Source organism: Castanea sativa, chromosome 8, assembly GCF_040712315.1.
Source record: "Castanea sativa cultivar Marrone di Chiusa Pesio chromosome 8, ASM4071231v1".
NCBI lineage: Eukaryota > Viridiplantae > Streptophyta > Magnoliopsida > Fagales > Fagaceae > Castanea > Castanea sativa.
Window position 1 is genome coordinate 2,979,215 of NC_134020.1, and position 25,173 is coordinate 3,004,387.

At 34.8% G+C, this 25,173-nt stretch overlaps 1 protein-coding gene across 2 annotated transcripts in view; it reads left to right on the plus strand.

Moving 5' to 3' along the window:
• The first annotated feature begins 5,038 nt into the window (after positions 1–5,038).
• LOC142607389 (sterol 3-beta-glucosyltransferase UGT80A2-like) overlaps positions 5,039–25,173 on the plus strand; it is a 50,560-nt gene continuing 30,425 nt past the window's right edge. Inside the window, exons 1-10 of one of the 2 annotated variants that reach the window (XM_075778850.1) lie at positions 5,081–5,324; positions 7,165–7,340; positions 8,759–9,001; positions 12,584–12,670; positions 13,969–14,080; positions 16,756–16,926; positions 17,199–17,262; positions 17,578–17,635; positions 17,745–17,922; positions 19,865–19,995. In XM_075778850.1, coding sequence (XP_075634965.1) covers positions 5,195–5,324; positions 7,165–7,340; positions 8,759–9,001; positions 12,584–12,670; positions 13,969–14,080; positions 16,756–16,926; positions 17,199–17,262; positions 17,578–17,635; positions 17,745–17,922; positions 19,865–19,995 — 1,350 coding nt within the window. In that variant the 5' untranslated portion in view covers positions 5,081–5,194. Of the gene's footprint in view, positions 5,325–7,164; positions 7,341–8,758; positions 9,002–12,583; positions 12,671–13,968; positions 14,081–16,755; positions 16,927–17,198; positions 17,263–17,577; positions 17,636–17,744; positions 17,923–19,864; positions 19,996–25,173 lie in introns of both variants that reach the window. The other variant, XM_075778851.1, reaches the window with a different exon arrangement.

Sequence of the window (25,173 nt, forward strand, 5' to 3'; positions counted from 1 at the left end):
GCTAACAAAATCTCTCCTTGACTGGCTAAGGCTATACTTGTCAGGCAGAGAATTACTCCTTTCTGACATGTTGTTTTTCCTAATCTGACATGTACAATGCAAGCACATAAAGTAGGAAAATAAACCAGACATTGTCAACGTTCCAAGGGTATGGCCTAGCAAGGTACAAGAAATGTAAATAAGACATTGTCATACCCAATGAACGTGGCCCAAGTAAGGTACAAGAAAGGTAAAGGAACACGCCTACATCTAAAGGGTATGGCCTAACAATGTACGGGAAATGTAAAACAGACATTGCCATGCACCATGAATGCGACCTAAAGCTAGATACAAGGAGAGGAGAGCCTAGCCTAGATACAAGGAGGAAGGGGAGCTAAGCCCCCCTTAATCTACAGAACATTGCCTTTTTTGGGCTCACGTTTTCTTGTTTGCATTCTTTGCCCATTCTAGCTTGCATCTTGGAAGTTGTGCCCTTGCTCCAAGTGTGTACACGCATTGCAAGTGTGTACATGCAACAACAAAAGAAAACACAAGGCCAGTAAACAAGCAACGAAAAAGACAAATAAGCAAATAAAGCACACAAAGGGGCAAACGGGCATGCTATCAAACAAACATGTTATTAAGCAAAAGAAGGTGTCCTAGAAGGACAAATGTAGGTTTGGTTTTGGTGTCTGTAGTTCCATTATATTGGAGTATAGACGACTCACATGCCATCAAGCAAAGTTCCTAAAAGGGACTTGGGATCTTGTGTACAAAAGACGGGTGCGAACCCGAATGAGATTATAAGTAGGAACTAAGCTTGATGACATAAACAAGCACGCAAGGACACATGTATTAACATATAAACGAAGGTGCGAAGATGCAAACAAACAAAGAACGATCCAAACGGGATGGCATAAAGCAAGCATAAAGGAGGCAAAGCACATTATCACATGAAGGGGAAGGATAGGCACGATATAAGACACATAGAGAGGCTACATAAGAAACTCTAACATGCAAAGCTAAACAAAGGAGGGAAAAGGCAAGCGGCAAGCAAGCCAAACATCATGAATATGTATCCTCACACATGGTTGCATCCAAACAAGTCACCAAAGGGGACAAAAACAACCAAACAAACAAGTAGGCCCTAAAGACCAACAAGCATAAACCCATAAAGGGAAAACAAACAAGAACATGGCAAAGAGCCTAGATCTAAGCAAACAAGCACGAATCTAAAGCAAGAAGCATGGAAAAGGGCAAGCAAAGCACAAACATGCATAGAGGAACTAATCCTTTATTGAAAAATGGGTGTGTGGATGTAGGCCTAGACCACAAAATCTAGATCTACCCCCTACCCAAAAGCCAAACATAAGAAAATGGCAAAAGCAAGATACATAGAGCTATAAAGCACTAGGCATAGCATACAAACAAAGCTTTAAGCATATGAACATGTAGATCCAAACACATAAAGATGGCAGGAAGCAAGTAAGCATGTAGATCTAAGCAAAAACATGGCAAAAAACACTTAAGTATGTAGATCTAAGCACCAACAAGGTATAAAACACTTAGACATGTAAATCTAAGTATAAACTTGGGAAAAAACACATATACATGTAAATCTAAGCACAAGCAAGGTATTTAGACATATCCTAACCCAAGAAGGTTAGGCCGACAACATCAAAGTAATAAAAATGCTAAAAAATAAGTAGATGTGCTAGAAAAACTATAAAAAGCAAGAGATAGCAAGATATAGCAAAATAAAGCAATAAACATGCTAAGAAATAAAATGGGTGTAGATAGTAGCAAAAAGTTACATTTACACCCCTAGACCTCAAATCGAAGGTTCCAAGACCAAGGAGAGGGAGACGAGATCAAGAACACTACCTCTTGATTGTCGGTGAAAAGCAAGAAATCAAAGATTTTTGTAGAGAGAGAGAGAGAGAGAGAGAGAGAGAATCTACCTAGAAAATCTAAAAAAATGGCCAAAATTTGGTTTTTTTTTTTTTAAATAGTTTTGGGGGGCCAAGGGGTATTTATGGTAAAAATTTGACTATTCGGCTTCTAGTGGCCCTTTAAAGGCTGCTAGTTCAACTTTGATCACATATTTGAATGCCTTCACGGACTTCAGTTGGGCTGATCTTGGTATTCCTGGATATGTATGGATATCTAGTTTCTAGAACACTAAAGAAAATGAAATTCTAACAGTCGGGCAAAAGTTATGGCCTCAGGAAGCGAGTTGACGCGCCTGATACGGTTTTCAAGATATCTCAACCGTTTTAACTTTGATTTCAACCCATAAATAATTGTTGGAAATAAAATTTTCAATAATATTCACAATGACACTAGTTTTAACCCGTTCTAACAATCAGATCAAAATTAGGGCTTCTGGGCCTAATAATTGTGGTCAATAATCAATCACAGAAACATTATGACAAACATATAGAGAGCAACTCCAACAATCATCAATAATATGAACCGTGCAACAATCTAATTCAATTCCAAAAAAAGCAAAATATGTATGAGTAGATCTAAAATGATAAAATCTTGAATTTATCCATGCCATAATTAAATTATATTAACTAATGTCTAATATGTTTAATAACCCATAGTACCACTACAATTGACAATTCACATGCACAAGCACATGTTACATACTAGTAATAATTAAATTCAATAATTTTATGACATAATTAAATTAAAATAAAACACACTACCCATGTTGGGCTAAGAGTGTTACGCATTAGATTCAACTTTTAGTTTTTATCTTTTATGTATAGCTTTTTAAAATAACAACTTTTCATACTTTTTCTCACTTTTTCCCACTTTTTTTAAGGTATAAGTATATTTTAACATACTTTTAGCAAAATATTTTCAGCAAAAGTTAAATAAATTGTTCCCAAATGAACCCTAAGTGTTACCCTTTGTCATGAGAACTTGGGGGTATCCGTACCCATAGGCTGGCCTAGAGTGGTAAGTTGGGGGTGAGATTTAAGTAAATTTTCTAAACTAAAAATCTTTATAAAAAAAATCAACAAATAATACAAAAATATAATTGAAATTTAGAGTAGGGCAAGTAGCTTTACAGTTGGATAAGCAAAGAAATAGAGGTAAACGCCAAAGATGGGAACTCCAATTCCAATACAAACACAATTGTCCGCGTATTGTTGCATTTTATATTTGGTGCTCCAACAAGAGAGTCCATCTATGACCGTGTGTTTTCTTTGTCTCAAAATCACATCATCATCATCATCATGTAATAAAAGTTAAAAGCCATACGGTTTCTTTCCACGTATTCAATACACTTACACCACCACCTAATATCTCTTAATTCTGATTTTTTTTTAAAGAATATTAATTATTTTTAACACGCGGGAAGAGGAGAAAGTGTCTTAAAGAAACTGACAGTATTGTATATCCAAAAAGACATTCCTAATTATGACTTGAGTGAGAGTGACCTGAATGTCTGCCAGCCGTTGCTTCTTTATTAATATATTAATTAATAATGCTCTTTTTACTTTCTTTGTAAATAAATAAATGTGTAAATTACAACTTATTCAATGATGGCTTTAGGAATATTTTTTAGGGTGGTTGTTAAGAAATTTAAATTATACAAAATTTAATTAAAAGAGAACTTCATATATTGATCTTAAAAAACAAAAAAAACGCACTCACACAAATACATAAAGTCTTACCATTTATTTCTATAATTTTTTTTTTTTTGAAATTTTGAAATTTTTGCATGATAGTCTCATTACCAATGTTGCAAGTTATATCCCTATCAAAATTTTAGTTAGATAAAAATTTTATTAGGATTTCTCTTTTTATTTGTTAGAACCTAATATATTGTTAAGGGGACTAAAGTTTAATGACAAAGTTTAGCTACAAACTTAAAAGTGCCCTAAGGTTACAAATCTCATTAAACAAATTAACATGACCACATATTTTGAAAATCTAATTATTGAATTGCATATTCTTAAAACGCATGTCAAATTTCATGTCAATAGTATGTTATTTACTTTTGATCCAAAAATTTATTTTTTTATGTATAATTTTAGACTACAAAAACTCAAAATTTAAAGAATTGATTGATGACATAACTATTAATTTTTTTATTTTCTTGAAATCTTGCAAGTATGAAGAATATAAAAAGAAAATGTAATTTATTTGTGAATCTGTCAAAATTAACGTATAAAAAAAATATTGAGTAGAATTATAGTATTAGTTTACAACCAAAATTTGTCAAATTTAATTATGTTGGGCCTCAAAAAGTTTAGGGTGGTCACAAATATTTTTTAAGGATTAAAAAAATCATAAAATTTTAAACTTTATATATAATAATTTTTTTTCCAGGTCAGGTTGGTCTTGTGACTATCCTGAATTGAACGTAGAGTTGCCTATGAACTTATCATTTGGTTTGAAATTTAAGTTATCTACTTATAATTTGAAATTTGACACTTTACCCTTTAAGGTATGACAGAAATTTAAGTTGGTTTGAAATCTCATGATACACATGTTTCGTTAGATTCTTTTTAACCTTGTATTTTGATGTATTTTGTGTTTTTGGAGATATAAAAGATTAGCAAAATTATATATTTAGTTCTATTTTTATTAAAAGTGGGTTACCAAACTCTGAATGCGTTTAGATAGCACAGCACGTCCACGTCCAGCCCGTTTTTTTTTTTTTTTTTTTCCACGCGCATATGTCACTGTTCATTGGCCATGAACAGTGATTTTAGGCCAATGAACAGTACTTTTTGGGATGAACAGTAATTTTTACACATTAAAAAATTATTTTTGTACAGTATTTTCAGTTTTCAATTTTCAATTTTTAACAATAAGTTCTATCCAAACGGACTCTCTAACTAAACTATTATAAGAAGAGTAAGATGTCAAATTTCAAGCCAAGTTAAATATCTTAAATTTTGACCAAACAAAATGCGGCGGGGAAGTTGTAATTTCTGCTCAATAAAAACACCTATAAAAAAGAAAGAAAAGAAAAGCAATATTCCCCAAATCCGTTTCCTTCATCCTTACACAATATCACAAATATTCCAAAAATTGCTTGCATTCACACGCCTTTTTTGAGTGGAGAGATAATCTTCTAATAAATAAATAAATAAATAAATAAATAAATAAATAAATACATCAATCAGGTGTGTTTCATTCTTGAATCATTGTGTTGTGTTAGACTTTAAAAAAAAGAAAAAAAAGAAAAATGGAGGATTGCCATCATCGCCACAGCTCCGCCTCCGCCTCCGCCTCCTCGTCCTCGGCCTCCTCATCTGCATCCCTCGATCTTCGACCTCAACCTTCGGCCAATGTTGCTGTTTCTTCTACGTCCCACGGTATTTTTTACATCATCATCATCATCATCAAATTTCTACTTTATTACCTTCCTGTTTCTAGTTTCAAATCAATTACATTTTTTTAAATGCCTCCCTTAACCCGTTTCCATTTTTTTTTCTCTTTTATTTATCAAATTCTTAACTGTCTAAATTTGTTTACATTCCTGATCACTTACATATAGAATGTGACAATGGTATAATTGCCATAATCTTGGTTTATTTATTTAAATTTTCACGATCAAATTTTTTTTTTTTTACACTTCTCCTTATTAATTCTCTAAAATTTAGCATTTCTGAGTTAATCCCGTTATTAATATATACACACACACACACCCACACGGTTAATTCTCTAAAATTTAGTATTTCTAGATAGAGTATAATTGAAATAACTGTGATAATGGTGGTTACTTGTCCTTTGTTTGCAAAATTTGTAGCATGACTTTAAGTATGTCTAAATGGTTGCAAGGGTATAATTGAAATAATTGCCATGATCGAAGCTATTTTTTATTTATTTATTTACATGATCAAATATGTAGTTACTCTGTTTCTAGTAAAAATATATGTGATGATTGTTTTTTATTTGTTTGCAAAATTTTGAAGCATGACTTTAAGTTTCGGGTTGTTTTTATTTTCAAAATTTTGCTTAATTAGTCAGCACGGTCAATATGAAAACAGAATCAAATATGGAAAGGTCAAAATGAAAATTTTAAAATGTAAAAGGCCAAAATGAAAAACAACCCCAAATTTTAAGGCCAAAAGAGTACTTTAGTCTTTTATTTATTATTTTATAAGTATATATTTCCATTGTCTCTTACTAGTTAGATAATATATATTATGCACACATTCCATGTGATTTAATGTAATTCTATTGACAACCCCAAATTTCAATTAATTTTTTTTTCTTCTAATCACATCTCTTGTGGCATCAGTTTGTTTTAATCAATTTTTAACATCTATCTCCAATAAAAATCATTAATGAAAATTATTCACATGAGAATTATTGAATAACAAAGGTGTGTTAGAGAGAGAGAGAGAGAGAGAGAGAGAGAGTATGCATGGTTGTGTGGATCTCATATGGTTAATTTTCATGGTTTTACAAGTAAGTTGATGGAACTGGAAGTAGTTGATTAAAATAACTGGATTTCACAGGAGGTGTGAATGAAAAAGTTCTGAAAGCACAAGAGGTATCATTAGAACTACATTGACAAGAGTTTTGTAGCTTAGTGGCATTGCCCGGTGTCTTTTAAAAGGATAACCAAGGTTCAAATGCCCCTTTTTCACTTGTTTTTTTTTGATAAGTAACTTAAGAATTTTTATTAGGAAAAAATCAATCAAGTACGCTGGAAGTGTACTATAGTCCCCCCTATTTCACTTGTTGTCACAATTGAATTTTCCAAAAAAAGAAAAGAAAATTATTAGAACTACATTGAACCATAAACTATAAGCTAATTAGGTATTCTATTCTTTCCCATGAGTTGTCTAAAATTAAAATTTTTTCGAATTCTGAGTTACTCAGTTTTCAATTAGAATTTATAGATATAAGGCTAGGGTCAAATGGGATGATTTAGCTGTGTTTTTATTTATGGATAAATATTTATAGAATTTAAATTATTTATATGATTACATACAAGAAGTAATAATTTTCTGTTTTTGAGGTCACTGTGCCTTGTGGTCTTCTGTTGTTGTGTGTTATTCCCCTTCCATTCATTAGATATAAATGTGGGAAGCCTATGGTTTTAATCAATGGGATGGTTGCGGTTATATGTTTGAATAATAATTAGAAGCATTTTAGGCATTAGGATGTATTAGAATTTCAATTTATGAATGTGCTTTTGCTTAGGGATTACTGAGAGTAATTCGTCAGCACAAAGTGTGCCTGGGGAAGTGTTGGCTGTTGGAAGATCAGATGTGAGTTCAAGTTCAAGTTCGAGTGAGCTTAGTAAGTCCAAACAAAATAGCAGGCTTGGAGTGCTGGCAATGAAGTTTTTTGATGAGAAAATTCCACTCAAGAAGAAGGTTTGATACATAAATAAATTTTAACTCATGCTTTTGCAATTTGGCATCATGCTCATTTTAGCTTATTTTTTCTTTGAATTTAGTGCTTAGGTAGGTGACATATAATATATGTTTTCTACTTGATTGACACTAATAGTTATTGATTGATATGGGTTTAAGACTATATACATGTGTTACCCTTAGCTGGAGTACCTATGAAATAGAAAAGCGCTTATAATAAAACCAAACCAATAGATATGCAATTGAGTGGTGTGTATATTCACGTTATCCTTGTTATAGCATTTATGTGTTTTATGTTAATAGGAGGTGAAAATTTTCCTAAAGTATAACTGACTACAAAACCACTTAATGGCATATTGTTCCAATGGACAGATATAGTCCACATTTGGTGTAGTTAAACTAATTTTTTTTGAACTGTAAATAATTGTTATTGAACTTATTGTTGCTGCCATGTTTTGTTTTCCTTATGTTTTAGAGTCCGTTTGGATAGAACTTATTTTGCTGAAACTGAAAACTGAAAACACTGTAGCAAAATAATTTTTAAATGTGTGAATAGTACTGTGGGACCCATTTTCAATGAAAAAGTGGCTGAAAATTGAAATTTGTGGGACCCATGAACAGTGCATTTGTGCACTGTTCATAGCTGAATAGTTAAACCTTGTGGCTGGGTTTGAAAAAAAAGAAAAAAGAAAAAAAAAAAGGAAGCAAAACGCGGACTGAAGACGCAGACGTGGGATCCAAACGCCCTCTTAGTCCATCGTATGTTCATGATTATATTTTGTTACCTATTATTATTATTCTTTCTCCCACTTATCATCTCTATGTGAGCATTATTTCCTCTTTAACTCGGTACTTTATAGATAGACATTTTTATTAGAATGTTTTAAGGTCCTACCATACCTTTCCCAAAAAATAAAATAAAATAACATTAGCCAAACCAAAAAAACTCGCACAAATAGTATTTGAGTACCATCGAGAAAAGCTAACTGGATAAATTAGGCAGGGATCACCCGCTCAAGTCTGGGGTCTTACAAATTGTAATATGTTAAGTGATTATACTGATTCACTTCTTTTTTGTGTGTAATTATTATTATTATTTTTGGTAATTCTTTTAGGTTATGGAATGCTCACCATCATGAGTAATTTTTATTTTTTACTTATTAAAAAAAACCACTCATATTCACAATCTTTTTTGATATTTGAACAAGATTAATATAGGAGAGTTGGTGAACATTGGACATGTATATACACACACGTGTCCATAATATGTATGTATGTATGCTTGTTTGTGCACATGTATTGTGTATGTCTGTTTTTATGTATGTGTATGCATGTATTGAAGTTCTACTTATTGTTTATAAGTTCATGGTTTTGTAATGTAGTGTCTGGATATTGACAATCCTTGAAAAACTCTGCAGCTTAAATGGTTAAAACGAACTGCTATGGTTAAAGATGATGGGACCATACAATTTGAAGTTCCAGGAGATGTTGAACCCCAAGCTCTTGATTTTGGTACTGGAGTTGTTTATAATGAAGCGGCTGATGCAGAACCTGTAGACACAACTGAGGTTCAAGATATACCTCCGCTGCAAATTGTGATGCTTATTGTTGGAACACGAGGAGATGTACAGCCCTTTGTTGCCATTGGAAAATGTTTGCAGGTTATTATTATTTTCAGTTTTTCATGAGCCCATTAAAAGGTCTGATAGGAGAAACAATAAAAACAAGTGAAGTTTGGAGATATAGCCACTCTTCTACTGGTTGCAACTGCACTTCATGTCATGCATCATCTTGTAGTGCATGATGCAACTGCATGTGAACTTAAATAAGTTTGTTTCCATGTGTGTTGCTGATTGGTGGGGTCTTAGCATGAATATGCACCCCACAAATGAAGGGCATGTTCATTAGAAATGGATGTTCCCCCTTTTCTTTTTGGCCTAGGGAGGATTGGAGATTTGAAATGTTGCTGTCACTTTACTATAATTGTGACTCCTTTCAGTATTGCTGAAGAGCTGGTAAGGCTTTTCTAATGATGCTGTTGAGATTTTAATTATCCAACTTAATACTTGTTTGAATTGTTTTAGCATGTTAGTTCTTTATCAATAAGTCTAATGCTCATGCTGGCTATTTGCTATTCTCATTATTTTTTGTTATTTTTTCTTTTATGATTGATAACTTACACCATGCATGTGACGGGTTGTGATAGTACCATTTGACTTAAAGGTTATTATTATTATTATTTTTTCACTTATGGAAAACCACAATAATAAGCTATCTACTTTTTTTTTTTGAGAGAGTTACAACTCATGTCGTCTGCTGCTGATAATAACTTTTTATCATAAGACCAAGACACCAATTAGTTTTTGGTGTAGGCGGGGATTAAATCCCAGATCTCTTATTCAACCATTAGAGATTTTACCAGTTGAGCAAACTGGAACTCACAATAAGCTATCTACTTGGTATTTGTTTTTGTTTTGATCATAACTTGTAAAATAAAAAATCTAACTCTAATAAAAAACTGTTTCAAACCTAGAACACATATAACTAGACTTTTTAGACTACATGAATTTTACTTTAATTAGGCTTCACATGTGGGCCCATAAAATAAATATTGAATGGATGAATTTGTGAATTAGTAACAAATTAATCTTCCATGGTTGCATAAACTTTTAATGGTTGAAAAATGAGGCAAAAAAGGCTGCAGTGGTATATGTTCCATGTGGTGAGTGATTAGAGACTGAAGCAATTCCTTAAGGCTTTCTAACGTGTGCTATGAGAAAACTAGGCCAGAAGTTGTGGGAAGAGGAGACAATCCAGAATCAGGGTTAGAGTTTTCGGGCTTTGGTTTAAGAAGAATAAGGGCTAGGCCTAATATGTTATGAAGTGGGTGGGAACTTTAAAACTACTCATGAGCCCATGTAGCAGGCTGGACCTTTACCTGGATCTGACCCAAAAAAAAAAAAAAAAATTGAAGCTTTTGAAAGCTACCCTAGGGAGAAAAATTTATTACATCACTCCCAAAGATGGAGCTCATTTTCTATGAAGGCTCATGATAACCAATTGATGTGCAAAGGGATGAGGATCAGGGGAAGAGCACGCTAGAAAAGTTTAGAGGAGTCTTGGCTGAGGTGAAAGGTATGATTGACAGGATTAGCAAAACCCTGGGAATTTTTTTAAAGGATTGGTAGAGTCTACGGTTATTTTGTCTGTTGAAGATTCCATAATAACTCCACAAAGCAGTGAAGGGCTGAGAAAGCAGCTTGAAGCAAAGGAAAGCAGGTCAAAGGGATTTGAAAAAATTATCTTGATCTTTGAATTAAGATAATGGTGCAACAAGTAGGAAAGAAAGGAGGATGATAACAAAGTTAATATGAAACTGAAAATAGTGTTGGTGGAATAGAGATGGGGATAATAGGATATGGATCAGAAATCTGTTGAGAGAATTGAAGGCAGATAGAATTTGTCTCCAAGGAACAAAATTGGAGAACATGACAAGATGGCAGTATATTTCTGCTGTAGGCTAGATGGGATGTGGATAAATTAAGGAGGTGGCAGGCAGCTATTTTATGTTGTGCGATTTTAAATGTGTTGAGGATGGTTTCATTTTGGCGTTCTATGGGGTATATGGTTTGAATGCTAATTTGGATGGATGGTTGATGTGGTGGGGTTTGTGGGATGTTCCGCGGTGTATTGGAGGTGACTTCAATGTGGTTAGATTCCCCAGTGAAAGATTAGGAAGTGGAAGGTTGACACTGGCAATGTGGGATTTTTCATATTTCATCATGAAGCAAGGCTTGGTGTATTTCTTTTGAAGGAGAAATGTTCACTTGGTAATAGACAAGAGTCTCCAACGATGTCGGGAATTAACTGTTTTTTGGCCTTTACTGTGTGGCAAGAACATTTCAATGACGCAAGCCAAAAGATAACTTTGACAATTCTATTGGACCACTCTTATATTGATGCAGGAGAATTTAAGCCTAATGGCAAGAAGACCCCATTATTTCCAATTTGCTGGCCCATTTACCACAAGAGCAGCCTTTTATTTCTTTAAGTTATGTTTTGTTATTATCATATCTTTAGTATTTTAAAAGTTTATGTGACATGAAGTTGGATGATTACGACTTAATTGCAATGTGTAAGATGAAGGGTTAGGATTCTATGGTTAGTAAAAGCTATTATAAATAGCCTCTTTTCAGTCATTTTAGGTGCTTTATGAAATTGTAGATTTGAAAATTTCTTGATCTCTTTGAGACTAGAAACTGATGTTTGATTTTTCCAACTTGAATCTTATAATCTTTTTCTTTGCTTTAATCTTGTTGTTGCTGTGATTTCTTCTTAAACCCTTCTTGTACACTAGATCTAATTTCTCGCCTCATCAATTATTATTAGAGCAAAAGAGATATGAGTCAAAGGTTGCAATTTTAAGTTATGATTGGTTATGGTAGGGGTTGTGGGCATAGAGGAAATCAATGGGCAACAAATAGAGATGGTAGAGATGAGGCATGCGATTGAAGATTTATCACGAGTTGTACAATCTCTTTAGTGACGGGAAGCAGTGGGAACTCATATGGAGATTTGGAAGGTGACTGTGAACACCTGGACATACTAGAAGATGATTTTGAGCATGAGAATGATGATATAAAAGATGAGAACGCCTTTCAAGATGCTGGATTCGTAGAACATGCGACACAAGGTAGATTGGAAGATTGGTTGGTGTTTGTAGTTGTGTTACAACAAAGACAACCAAAGCCTTAGTCCTAAAATTCTTTCTTGGCTATGGATCCTTAACAGATTAATTAGGTTTAGTCACATGTATTATTTTCCATCATCCTATTCTATCTAAACTCATATGCTTTGTTAGTTCCTTAATTGACATATCCTTTTTTAATACTTCTACGATTGTGATTTCTGGTCTTCCTCTACCATTTTTTGTTCCCTTAACTTGAACTTGGATTAACTCACTCTTTTTTATTAGTGCATTAGTTTCTCTCTTCTGAGTATGGGGAAATCATCTCAAGAGACTCTACCTCATCTTTTCATCAATAGAGCTACCCCAATCTTTAAGAGTATATCCTTATTTTGAATCCTATCTTTCCATGTATTTTCACTTATCCATCTTAACATTCTCATATCAGCTACACTCATTTTATGAATATTTTGCTTCTTAATGGCCCAACATTTGGCACCATAGAGCATGGTTGGTTGTATAGCAGTCTTATGAAAATTTCTATTTAACTTGATAGGTATTCTATGATCATCACACATTACTCATGTATGGGATTCTCTACCAAACTATGTATGATGTCTACTTTGATGATAATGATTTAAAGGTGAGTACTTCAATACATATTAAAGAAACTATTCATGAGAGTGATGCACACCAAGTGTTCAATGCAAGTCTTAGAGTGATCTTTTGGATGTGGAAGGTTTGCATACTGCATGCACATATTGATATGAATAACCCAACGATGCTCAATGAAGTTCTCAAGAGAAGAATTTTAGTGGAGATTGATACTTTCACATGGTAAAATGTGATTTTTAATCAATCTTCTATTGGTATAATCAATAATGGTGTAATGTTGTCACATAAGAGTCTTTCCTTTTAATGAAAATAAAGATACTAGATTCGATAATGTTTGGAAAGAATTCAAGGAGCAAGACTTAATTCACCAATATTCAAGAGATGTAACGGTGAGGTTTAATTGTTGAAAGAAACTTGTATGGTGTCAGATGATAGTAATTTATTATAGTAGATGAGAAATTACCATTGGTGTTGTATGTGTAAGTTGGAAGGGGAATTAGTGGATCATTTACTTCTCTGTTGTAACTTTGTTCATGAACCATGGACCTTGGTGTCAGTTTTTTTGTAGTTTAATTGGGTAATGCCATAAATGGTCCTTGTTCTCTTGCAGTGCTGCAAAAGAAGATTTGGACAACAAGATGCAATAGATATTTGGAAGGCCATTCCCTTTTTTTTAAGTGGTGTTTATGGAGAGAAGAACAAAATGAGCAAATGTTTTGAAGGAAGGAAGGGAGATTTAAATTATGAGATTGAAGAATGTATTTTAAGGAGTCTACACAAATGGACAAAGGCCATGAGTCCTTCTCCCTCTAGTTTTCTTGTTTTTCTAGTTATTTTAAGTTTTAGGCCATAATTTCTTTGTACTTTAGGGTTATCTCTTGTGCACACTGGAGCACTACCCATGTCTCTTCACTTTTATTAATGAAAATGATTATTATTTGTCAAAATATTTTACTAGCCTTGCATCTGCTATAATGGACTCTTGGTCATCATATAGATTCCTATGTATTTGTTGTATATTTTGAGTGACATAAGGAACTTATGATGCTTAATTTGGCTGTAAAGCGGAAGGTTGGGTATTTAGAGTAAAGTATATAGTTTGCTGATCTGTTTGTCAATGTTGCATTATATCGAAATTGAAATACTCTTATGAATTCCTTAAAAAATAGCTCAATAAGGTGTCTTATTTTTAATTATTCCTAGTGCCATATTTGACTTGCCAAAAAAAGAAAAATATCATGCAGATGATGAAAACTTTTCATCATACTGTAAATTAGAACCACATACCCTACAGGCAATATGAGTTGACGGAAACTTTGCATGCAGGAGCACGGCCACAGGGTTAGACTAGCAACTCATGCTAATTTCAAAGATTTTGTCTTGACTGCTGGGTTGGAGTTCTTTCCTTTAGGTGGAGATCCAAAAGTTCTTGCTGGTTGTAAGTGTTCAAATCCTACTTTCTTGTAAGTCCTACTTGTTTTGACAAAGAAGTCCTACTGTGTGATGCTTAATACACAATGATTAGGAGCACAGCATCATAAATATCTTTTGTGTGAAACAATTCTACAAAATGCATTGTGGACGAGATTATCTTTGAAGGATGTGTTTCAAGTAATGTTTTGACTACTGCCTTTATGCAGTAGATATCAATAAGAATATGGCTACTTTTATACCTGGACCTTCATTTCATCTTGTTGTACTAACAACATGGAATAATGTAAGGGTATGGCTACCGGACACTTAACGGTAGAAATTTATTGAGAAGTTAAAAAATGCAGCAGTTGTCCATGTAACTGCACTTGGGACTTCTACCATAATCTATGCAACATAGACCATAACTAAGAATTATTACTGTTTCAATAATATTGAGAATAATGCAGGATAAAATACTAGATAAAGGATTTATACATTACTGAATCAATCAAGATTGCTGGCACATTGATTGTGCTGTGGCAATTGGCAGGTTCTCTAAATCATGGCTTCTATCTGGAATCCTTGTTTTTCTGTCTCTGGTCAAGAAGGAAAAATGAGTCATAGGATATAGATCAAAGATTTCCTTTAAAGAAAACCTAGAGCGGGAGTAGCAAGGAATGCTGTTTTTGTTGCAAACATTGGCAAATCTTTAGATAATTCAAAAACGTAGTAAGAAATACTGTTAGAAGCTATACAGGGTCTAGATGAACCCTGCAATGCTATGGAATGAAGGTGCTCTTTGGACTTGAGCAGTTACTGATTTCGTGTTCGGTAACTTGATTCTTGGAGCTATACATCTGTTGTTGGCTTTTCTTGTGAATTGTTATATCTAGATTGTGTCACTTTAGAAATCAATTTCATGATGTACTAAATATTGTAGTCAAAGGTGAGCTAGGCGCTTGCCTAGTCTCCTGCATGAGGCGGGGTGCCTTTAGTAAGGTGACGCCTTAAGCCATGAAAAAGGCGCTAAGGTGAGAGCCTGTGTTTTATTTATTTTTTATTTTTGAAATTTATCATTTATTATTTTTTATTAATAATTTTAAATTTTTTATAGAAGGTTATTGTAATTGTAAAACCTATTATTAGATTAATTAATTTAAAAAGGCGTGCTATAAAACCTATTGTTAGTTAAACTAATTTACAAAAGTTTGTTGTCAAACTTGTTGGATTAATTAATTTATATAGAAGATTGTTGTAGAACCTATTGTTAGAATAAGTGATAGAGCCTAAACCATGTTATTTCTACTTTGAAATAATTTGATAGACCTAGTTTCTTCATGCAACACATTGATAAACAGTTCACTATAATATTTCAATACACTAGGTACATATGATTTTAGTTCTATTTGTATAATTAATATATTAAGAATTTGGAGCCTTGCATTACTTGAGCTAGCACCTTTTGTCGTCTCACGCCTCAGGTGATACAAGGCCTTGGTGCCTTAAGGTTGACTTTTGCCTTTGAGTAAATTTAAATTTAGCTAATTATATACTTTTTTTCCCCTGTATTTTCTCTTTCCATGTCTTTGTTGGGATACTTAGTTCAATGACTTTAGTTTAAGGGTCTGTTTGGGATCCACTTATTTTGCTGAAATTGAAATTTTTTTGTTAAAAGTACTGTAGATAAAAGTAGAAGTTAGTTAAAATAATATAGTGAGACCCATGAATAGTACCAAAAAGTGCAGTGGGCTCATGAATAGTAGCAAAAATAAACTGAATAGTAAAATAAGCTGACTTTTTAATTTGGAGCTAAAACACACTAAATGTATAATTTTTTCATTAGCCACTTATAAGGGTATATTTATAATTTACATGTTAATGACTATTCAAGAGTATTAAAATAAATGTGAGGGTAATTAGAAACCTTAACACAGTGCATGAAATTTATGAATCTACTTCAATTTCATAAAATTTATTCTGGTACTTTAAACTTCCCAAACTTGATGCTTGTGGTTATGTTAATAACGGATAGATTCATGGTTGGGCTCTTTAAGCATTAGTATACATTCATACTTACATACATATATGTGATTGCACAGGCCACCGGTTCAAATTGGATTGGTGTAGAACTTGCCTAGTGAAAAAGGGGGGCATCGGTTCTGAGCTTGAATGAATGAAATGAATTTCACCAATGAGCTTTCACTTAAATGGAACCTCCTCTCCTTTTTCAAATGAGGTGGAGGGTGAAGTTATCAGTTTAAGACCCATTGGGTGTATGCTTAAGTTACCAATAGAAAGAATATCTGAATTTTATAATGTCTATTCCCCCCCCCCCTCTCCCATGCAGGAAAATATCAAAATGGATACAAAATTGAAGAACAAAAAAAATAAAAATATTGTTAACCTAGAGAAATGGCTTGCTTGGAGTCAGCACCTAGCAAGGGAGAACAACCTAGGAGTTAGCACCAAAACATAACAAAAATTTCAAGAGAATTTTTTTTTAATCAATCAAACTTGTCTCCATAAGAGTACAATCACACACGTATGTAGACTACTAAAACTAAATTCTAATTCTAGTTGATGGAGGAAAGTCAATTGTTAAATTCCAAAAATAACCTTGACTCTTAAAAGTACAGTTGACTCTTTCTTTTCAACCTTGTAGTTTAGTTCACATCAAGTTTTGTTTTGTTTTTTATGCAGATATGGTCAAGAATAAAGGTTTCTTACCATCTGGGCCTTCAGAAATATCAATCCAGAGAAATCAAATCAAGGACATTATATACTCTTTACTTCCTGCATGCCAGGATCCTGACCCCGCTACCAATATTCCATTTAAAGCAGATGCAATAATTGCCAATCCCCCAGCATATGGTTAGCTTTCATCACTTCTTTTAATTCTCCATGTGTTATGAAATCAAGATTTAAAAAAGTGGTAATTTGTCATTTAAAAAAGATGAAGAAAAAGTGGTTGTTTATTAATCTAGTTTCTTGATCAGTAAGTTATACGGACATTCAGTGGGTTTATAACCCACGATCCTAACAGTAAATTTTTTCCCACAGTTTCAGTTCATCAGCTGTCTTCATTTTTGCAAATGACTTGAAGTGATTCAATTGACTGTTAATTTGTACAAATACTTGTTCAGGGCACACTCATGTTGCTGAGGCTCTAAAAGTACCACTTCATATATTTTTCACAATGCCATGGACGTAAGTCTTGTTTTTTTTGGAACTTTGGATAAGCTTAATGCTAAAAATATCTTTTAAATAACTAGTTTATCCCTGGTACAGTGTTTTTTCTTATGCTTTTTTTTTTCTTTTTCTTTCTATATTCCTTTGAGAAACATGATTAAAAAATTGTTATTCTCTTGCATTGTTTATTTGTTTATGTGAACTTATCCCCCCCCCCCCCCCACACACACACACACACGCGCGCACGCGTGCGCACCAACTTAAATTGGAAATATTCCTATGAATTGCACGATGATATTTGATTGCTCTTTTTCTTTAATTATTTTTTTTCAGGCCTACTAGTGAATTCCCCCACCCTCTATCTCGTGTTAGGCAACAAATTGGATATAGAGTGAGTATCTTTTAGTACTTTTCTTAATCCTCATTGCTTTTGATTTATCTTTAACCAATGCTTCACTGGTTTTTTATATTTTATAAATCAAGTTACACTTCTTTTGCAGCTTTCTTATCAAATTGTTGATGCATTAATTTGGCTCGGAATACGAGACATGATTAATGAGTTTAGGAAGAAAAAGCTAAAGTTAAGACCAGTTACATATCTCAGCGGATCCTATAGCTCTCCTCCCAATATACCCTATGGATACATATGGAGTCCTCATCTAGTTGCCAAACCGAAAGGTGATATGTTCAACATTTCCATTACACTTCTAGTCTCTAGTTGACTGTTATATTGTGTTGCAATTGTTGCGATTATATGTTGGATTAATTGTTTAGGATGCAATAGATCAAGTTTACAAGATATTTGTCTTTTTTAATTTACTATTTATATATAACCATCTTATGCTATTTTTATTGTTCCAAATACCTAATTGCGTGTATTAAAATTGTTGATGCGTCATTTTGTTTGAGTTTTGTGAGATTTGTTTTTGATAAGTAAGAAAGATGTATATTAAAAAAACTACTTTATGCAAAAAGAAAATATCTGAAACCGTATGTCATAAGACCCACAAAACCCCAAATGATCTAAAAACAAAGCACCATAATCAAAAAGCCTTCTCACAATGAAGCAACAAATGATCTACGGTCTCCCCACAACAACGACACATAACACACTAGTCAACAAAGTCAAGACCCCTACGCCTCAAGTTATCACCTCTAAGAATCTTATCCCAAGCTATGGTCCAAACAAAAAATGAAACACGTTGAGGGTCCTTAACTTTCAAACACTTTTCCTTGACACCTTTCCAAGGAGAGACTAAGGAGAAAGAACCTCGCAACTTGTTATAAAATGAACAAATATCAAAATCCCCATTCATCTTCAGTTACCCTCTCATACAATCCCCACTTTCCAAAAAAAGTATATTGGTGATGCAGGAGGCAGTGAGAATGATTTATTATATTTTATTTGATTTTATGTATTAAGGGAAATTATGTAATTTCTTAATATTCTGGAATGGGCTGTGCTAATGGTCCATTGAGTCTTATTTTATTTTTATTTAAGCTTAGTTATTTAGTTTGGGTTTAGTAATAAAGCCCAAGGAGTCCAAGTCCAAGTTTATTAGGGTTGTATGAAATTCTAGTTCTACTAGGATTAGTATTAGTCTTCTATTTAAAGAGTTGTATTACTTTCTATTGAGGTGGTTAATGATTAATATTTTTAGAATTTAAGAGTTATGAAACTTTCTTTTATGGTTTGTGTGATGCAACCTTCTCTGAGGTGTGATGCTAAGGACCCCTAGGTGTGATGCTTAGGTTGTACTACGTTGTCAGTAAAATCACTTCGAGTACAAATATCATAGTTATACTATTAACCACTATTCAATTGGCAAAACTGATCCACATATCTTAAGAAACAGGATTGGATGATTTGCAAGTTTTGGCAAGTAACAAAAAGTTGTTTTGGTCCTCTTGAAATTTTAATCGAACAGTCTGGACTCAAAGAGTCTACCAATTGGGAACAGCTACCATGTCAAGTTCAGATCCAAATTCCATTGACTAAATGTTACCCATTTACTGACACACACATACACGCGCTCGCGCACACACACACATATATTTTTTTTATCAAGCTAATTTCTTTTTTATCAACTGCTTTTGTTATATATTTTTTGTAACATAGACTTTTATCTATAATGAAAACATACAAACTTTTAAAATACCAAGACAAAGGAAAAGGTACAATGGATTTAAAAAGTGAAGTTACAGACTTTAAAAATAATAAGACAGATTTTACTTTTACAGGTCAATTTAATGCAGAAAAAAAATTTAATTGAAACCAAATACTTATAAAACAATTTTGACTAAATTATGCAGGGAAAAAACTAATTCAAACCTTTTACTCCATTGTACTGTGGCAAGAGATATTTGGTCACTTTTGTTAACACTATTTTGGAGTATCACTGGTAAAGCTGAATATGATCGTTCAGTTGTTGGCAAGGGAGATATGCATAAGTTTTCATTTCTGATGTGAAATATGCCATAAAACTTCTGTGTTAAAAGTTATTGTGTTCAATGCTAAATTGTTTTTGGTGTACTACCTCTATCTTGGTTCTTTTATCTTGAGTAGCAAATGTTTTTCTGCTGTGTTATATACTGATAAAATATCTGTGTTCTTTGGCAGATTGGGGACCTAACATTGATGTTGTTGGATTTTGTTTTCTTGACCTTGCATCAAATTATCAACCCCCAGATTCACTAGTGGAATGGCTTGCAGCTGGTAAAAAGCCAATCTATATTGGGTTTGGTAGTCTTGTGAGTTTCTTTTCACTATTTTTTCTTTTTCTTTTCTTTCTTTTTTCTTTTTTATTTATTTTTGATTGGGGGGGGGGGGGTTGGGGTGTGATTTTGTAGTTTGGTAGACATGTAGCTAACCTTGATCAGTCTGTCAATGATCCATAGCTGACCCTAAAGTTTTGGGGGGGGGGGTTGTTGTTATTGTATAGTTTGATGAAACATAAAATCCAACACTAGATATGGCCAACTTGAGGATATTTAATTATTCTTATTTTATTGAGATTTATTGTATTGAAGATTTTTTTTTATTATATACAATAGTTTGAACGAGATTATTAGTTCATTTCATATTGTAGTTTAGATTTATACTGGAGGGTTCAAAAAATTTGCCAAAGATTTGTGGCTTGTAGTTACAAGGAGGCCTGACTATGTCTAATTAGCCAGAATTTTTTTTTAAAAATTATCTTCAACGTCAGAATGGGTGGGATTTGCAGTTTCTTTATTGAATCGAAACCTTTTCAATTGGTGGTAGAGGAAGGGGCAAGTTTTTTTGCTTTACGGATTTTTGAACAGGGTAAGTACTTCATAAAATCAGTATTTATGGGTAAGAAGGAAACACGGTGGTTAATGAATAATATTAAGTATAGCGTTTGTGGGATCAATCCAAAGCAATTCTTTACGTTTAGATATGGTGATACTGACTACACTTTGCAAAGGTGTTCCAATTCGTTTGGTCAATACTTATTACTGACTGAACTGAAAGTTGGTGGGCTAAGGAGGTCTATCATCATTCCTGAAGGCAAGGCAAAGTGCAGTTGGAAGGTTTTTGGGCTTGAGTTGAGAAGAATGTTGGAACCTAATCAATATGCGTTGGGGGCTTCAGGCCTTGCAAAACCTACTGCACAACAACATAATACAAAATCAACGCTTCAAGGGGGCTTCAGGCCTTGCAAGACCTACTGCACAACAACATAATACAAAATCAACTCTTCAACGTTCACGATCTTTTGCAGAGATGGTCAAAGGGCGTGAGAAATCAAGTAGTATGGTTAAAAGGCATGAGAAGTCTATTATGGGGACTACATGGCAGTCTATTGCTGTTGATAAAGGCAAGAGTTAGATGGGGGTAACAGATGTGGTGAAACCGAATATTCCAAAGCCTGCTACGGTGGTGATGGACAACAATTCTGGTGATAAATCTGGTCCGGAAGCTGTGAGAGGTGTAGATGCAATATGAGCTCGTGTAGATGGGGGAAATCAGTACATTAAAGTGGAACCTAATTTAGGGGAACAAATCTCGGAAGGAATTAGGAGGTGATTTCTGTTACGGTTTAGTTTGAATTCAAATTATTCTGATAATGGAAAGGTGCAAGAATTTAGGAATTCACGTTGGGTAGTGATGTAGCCACCATCTATCCTTAGGACAGCCAACCAAACCACCCCCCCCCCCCCCCTCCTCCTCTACTATTAGGACTGACAGCCAGCCACCCTCTATAAGCCAAACAGCCAGCCACTCTTTCTTACCTCCTAGGGCAGGCTGGCAGCAATTTATCTTGACTACTTAGATCTGCCATTTATCCTCTTTAATTTCAGCTTTGACTTATGTGTTGACAGCCAGCTTAATTTTAACTTTTAGCTATAGTTTATTTCCTAATAGTTAAAGATTATAAATAGGCTTGTTATGTAAGAGAAGAATCAGTTTATTTATTTATTTATGTAACTTTAACCTACTTTCAGACCTGGACAGAAACTTTGTTTCTCCAGTCTCTCTGTAGTTCCAACTTTGATTCTTAATTCTAAGGGAATTCTAGTTAAGTTCTTAGTAATTTGATCTTGATTGCCATTAGGTTGGGAAAGGTTTGATTGCGGAGATGAATGAAGAAGGTAAGAGGCGAGTATCCTAGGAGGACAATGAAGTGGGGTTTAAAAATTTTAAATTGGTTTCGAGTGTGACCTCTAGTCTAAATTCAGATGGGCTATAGGGAAATATGGATTTGGGTCAAAAGCTATCGGGTCAAACAGGACCTTGTTTTAAATCTGGCCAATTCCTTTCAGGCCCAAGCACTTTTGAGGCTGGTGAAACTTCTAAAGCTCATGCGAGCTTTGTGCTGAAGCTTGCAACAACAGATTGAAGGGGGGGATGAAGGGTGGTCTCTTTGAGGTTGTCAAGGGTGTTGGAGGTCAAATCCAACCTTATTTTTGATCGGCTTTGCTTATTTGGTGTACGATTGGTAGCGCTAGGGTCGGAAACATCGATTCTTTTGTCGAAGAATTTGGCTAGACCAGTCTCGCGATCTCTGAGTCTCTTTCTATCGGATCTTCTTCTGGGTTTGGCATGAGGTGGGTTTTTAGGCTTGGGGAAGCTTGATGGTGAGGGTTTCGAAGAAGCTGAGATTGTGGATTCAATTTCGAAGTTGGCTTGGGTTGAGTTGATTGGGAAGGTTTTGGTATGACGTAGCCACTGGAGTTTGACAATACTAACTTTGTGGTGGTTCCCTTCATGGATAATTTTGTGGAAGATTCTTGCTTTGGTGGGAAGAATATTTCGAAGGAGGGAGGGGTTGGTGGGAAGAAAATTTTGAAGGAGGGACAAGTTTTCTTCTTAGCTTTGGGGTTCAGTGTGAGGGATAATCTTTTAGATTGTCATCCTGTGATGACAATTGCTCCTTTAGTGTCCGGTGTGAGGGATGATCTTTTAGATTGTCATCCTATGATGACAATTGCGCCTTCAGATAACAACTTGGAGTTGGCTTTGCCGGTGGAATTGGACAAAGACAACCAGCTATTTTGTCTAGCGAATTCTTCAGAAATTTCAAGATGGGTGAAATATCGAATTCTTGGATTCTGTAAATTTTTTGGGCTCCCTTTGAATTGATATGAGGCGATGTGTATAGCTTTATTGCAAAGGCTAGAAAGAGAGATGGAGGTGGATGGGTTATTGTATGAGGAGGAATCTGAAGTGGCTTCTTAGATAGTACTGTTTTATAAAAAATTGTATCAAGAGATTGAGGTATGGTGACCTATGGTGGAGGGGAGTTTGAGCAAATGGGGGGCTGGATAAGGGATGGTTTGAAAGGCAGTTTGATAAGGAGGAGATCCTCCACGCTGTTTGGGATTTGCAAGGGGATAAAGCTCTAGGTTCAGATGGCTTCTCTATGGCCTTTTTTCATCATTGTTGGCGAGTGGTAGAAAAAGATGTACTAGCCTTCTTTGAGGAGTTTAATCAATATGGTAATTTTGAAAAATCTCACAATGATACTTTCGTTGCTTTGATTTCTAAAAAGAATGATGCATCCAATATTAGAGATTTAAGGCCTATTAGTTTGGTGGGGAGCGTGTATAAAATTTTGGCTAAGGTGTTAGCAAATTGCCTAAAAAGGGTTTTAGACCAGCTAATATCAGAATCTCAGAATGGATTTGTGGGTGGTAGACAGATCCTTGATTTAGTTCTTATTGCCAATGAATTCGTGGATAGTCGAGTGAAGACTGAAGAGTCAAGTTCCGGGAGTTATATGCAAGCTAGACATTGAAAAAGCATATGCTCATGTGAATTGGGATGTACTCCTAGATCTATTGAGGAGGAGGATGGGTTTTGGAAAGAGATGGTGTAGTTGGATTTTGACTTGTATCCCCATAGTTAGTTTTTGTTTTGGATTTGGACTTGATTTTTTTGGAAGCTGATTTTTTTGGAAGTTTGAGGAGATTGAGACAAGGAGATCTCCTATGTTGTTTTTGATCATGATGGAGGTCTTTAGTAGGATGTTGAAGAGAGGGGAGGGGGTTGGTTTAATTAACGGTTTTAAGGCTCATGGTAGATAGGGCAATGGAGTTTGTGTTTCATGTCTTTTGTTTGCCGATTATACAATTTTGTTTCATGATGCAGATGTGGAGCAAATTCTTCATATACGGATGTTGCTTCTATGTTTTCAAGCTGTCACTAGCTTGAAGGTTAATGTCTGTAAGAGTGAAATGGTCCAACTTGGGGCGGGAAATAATGTTCATGTTTTGGTAGGAATTTTGGGGTGTAGGGTTAGGAATTTACCCATGTCTTATCTTCACATGCCTGTGGGGGCCCTTTCATAAATGTTCTATTTGGAATCCTATCTTGGAGAAAATTGAGAGATGATTGACAGGTTAGAAGAAATTGTATTTGTCCAAGTTGGGAAGAGTGGGAGGATGGACTTCTAAGTTGGGAAGGGGTGTTCACGGTTGTGGTTTGTGGAGAGACGTTTGTATGGGTTGGGAGTAGGGGTGTCCATGGGAACTTGGAAACCAACCCACCCGCCCAAACTGCCTAGGCCGACCCGAAAACCGGCCAACCTGACGCCGGTGACGGGTCTCTGCCACCAAAAACCGATATAGGCTGGTCAGATGGCAGGTTTTCTTCTTCAAAACCCAATATACCCGATCCGACCGACAAAACCCAAGAAAGAAGGCCTGATTTACCTAGATTCGTTCAGATTCATCGATATTCTGGTGAGAAGTTTGGTAGTTTTTGGTTAGATCTTGTGAAGATATTGGTTTTCTTGCTTAGATCCGGTGATGAGGTGAAGATTTTGCTCAGATCTGGGCTTGATGTGTTGCTTTTGCTTCATTTTTACTTAGATCTGGCGATGAGATGAAGTTTTCACTCAAATCTAGGCTTGATGTGGTGGTTTTTGCTTCGATTTTTGCTAAGATCTTGTAATTTTCACTCAAATCTGGGCTTGTGTGGTGGTTTTGAGCTTCGATCCGGCGAAGATTTGGTGGTTGTAACTCAGTACCAAGGCCGACCGACTCGATCGTTGTCCATCGGAGACTGATCCGACTTGACCCAAGGTCGTCTGTGGTCGACGGTGGGTCGTTCAATCGTCCACCCGATGAAAGCGGGTCGGTTGCAGGTTGGGCATAAACTCGACCCGGGCTGACCCGTGGACACCCCTAGTTGGGAGGATTTTAGTAAACATACTTGGTTTGAGATTGGGGTGGGGAATAGATTAACATTTTGGCATGTTTGTTGGTGTGGGGATCAAGCTGTTCGAATGACATTTCTAGTTTTGTCTGAGATAGCCAGTAATAAAGAGGCTTCTGTTGCTTTATACTTGTCCAGGTAGAGGGAAGGGGAAAGGAGGACTTGGGATGTGAGGTTTACACGAGATTTGAATGATTGGGAGGTGGGTTCTATGGTGGATTTTGTTCATTTTTTGGAGAATAATA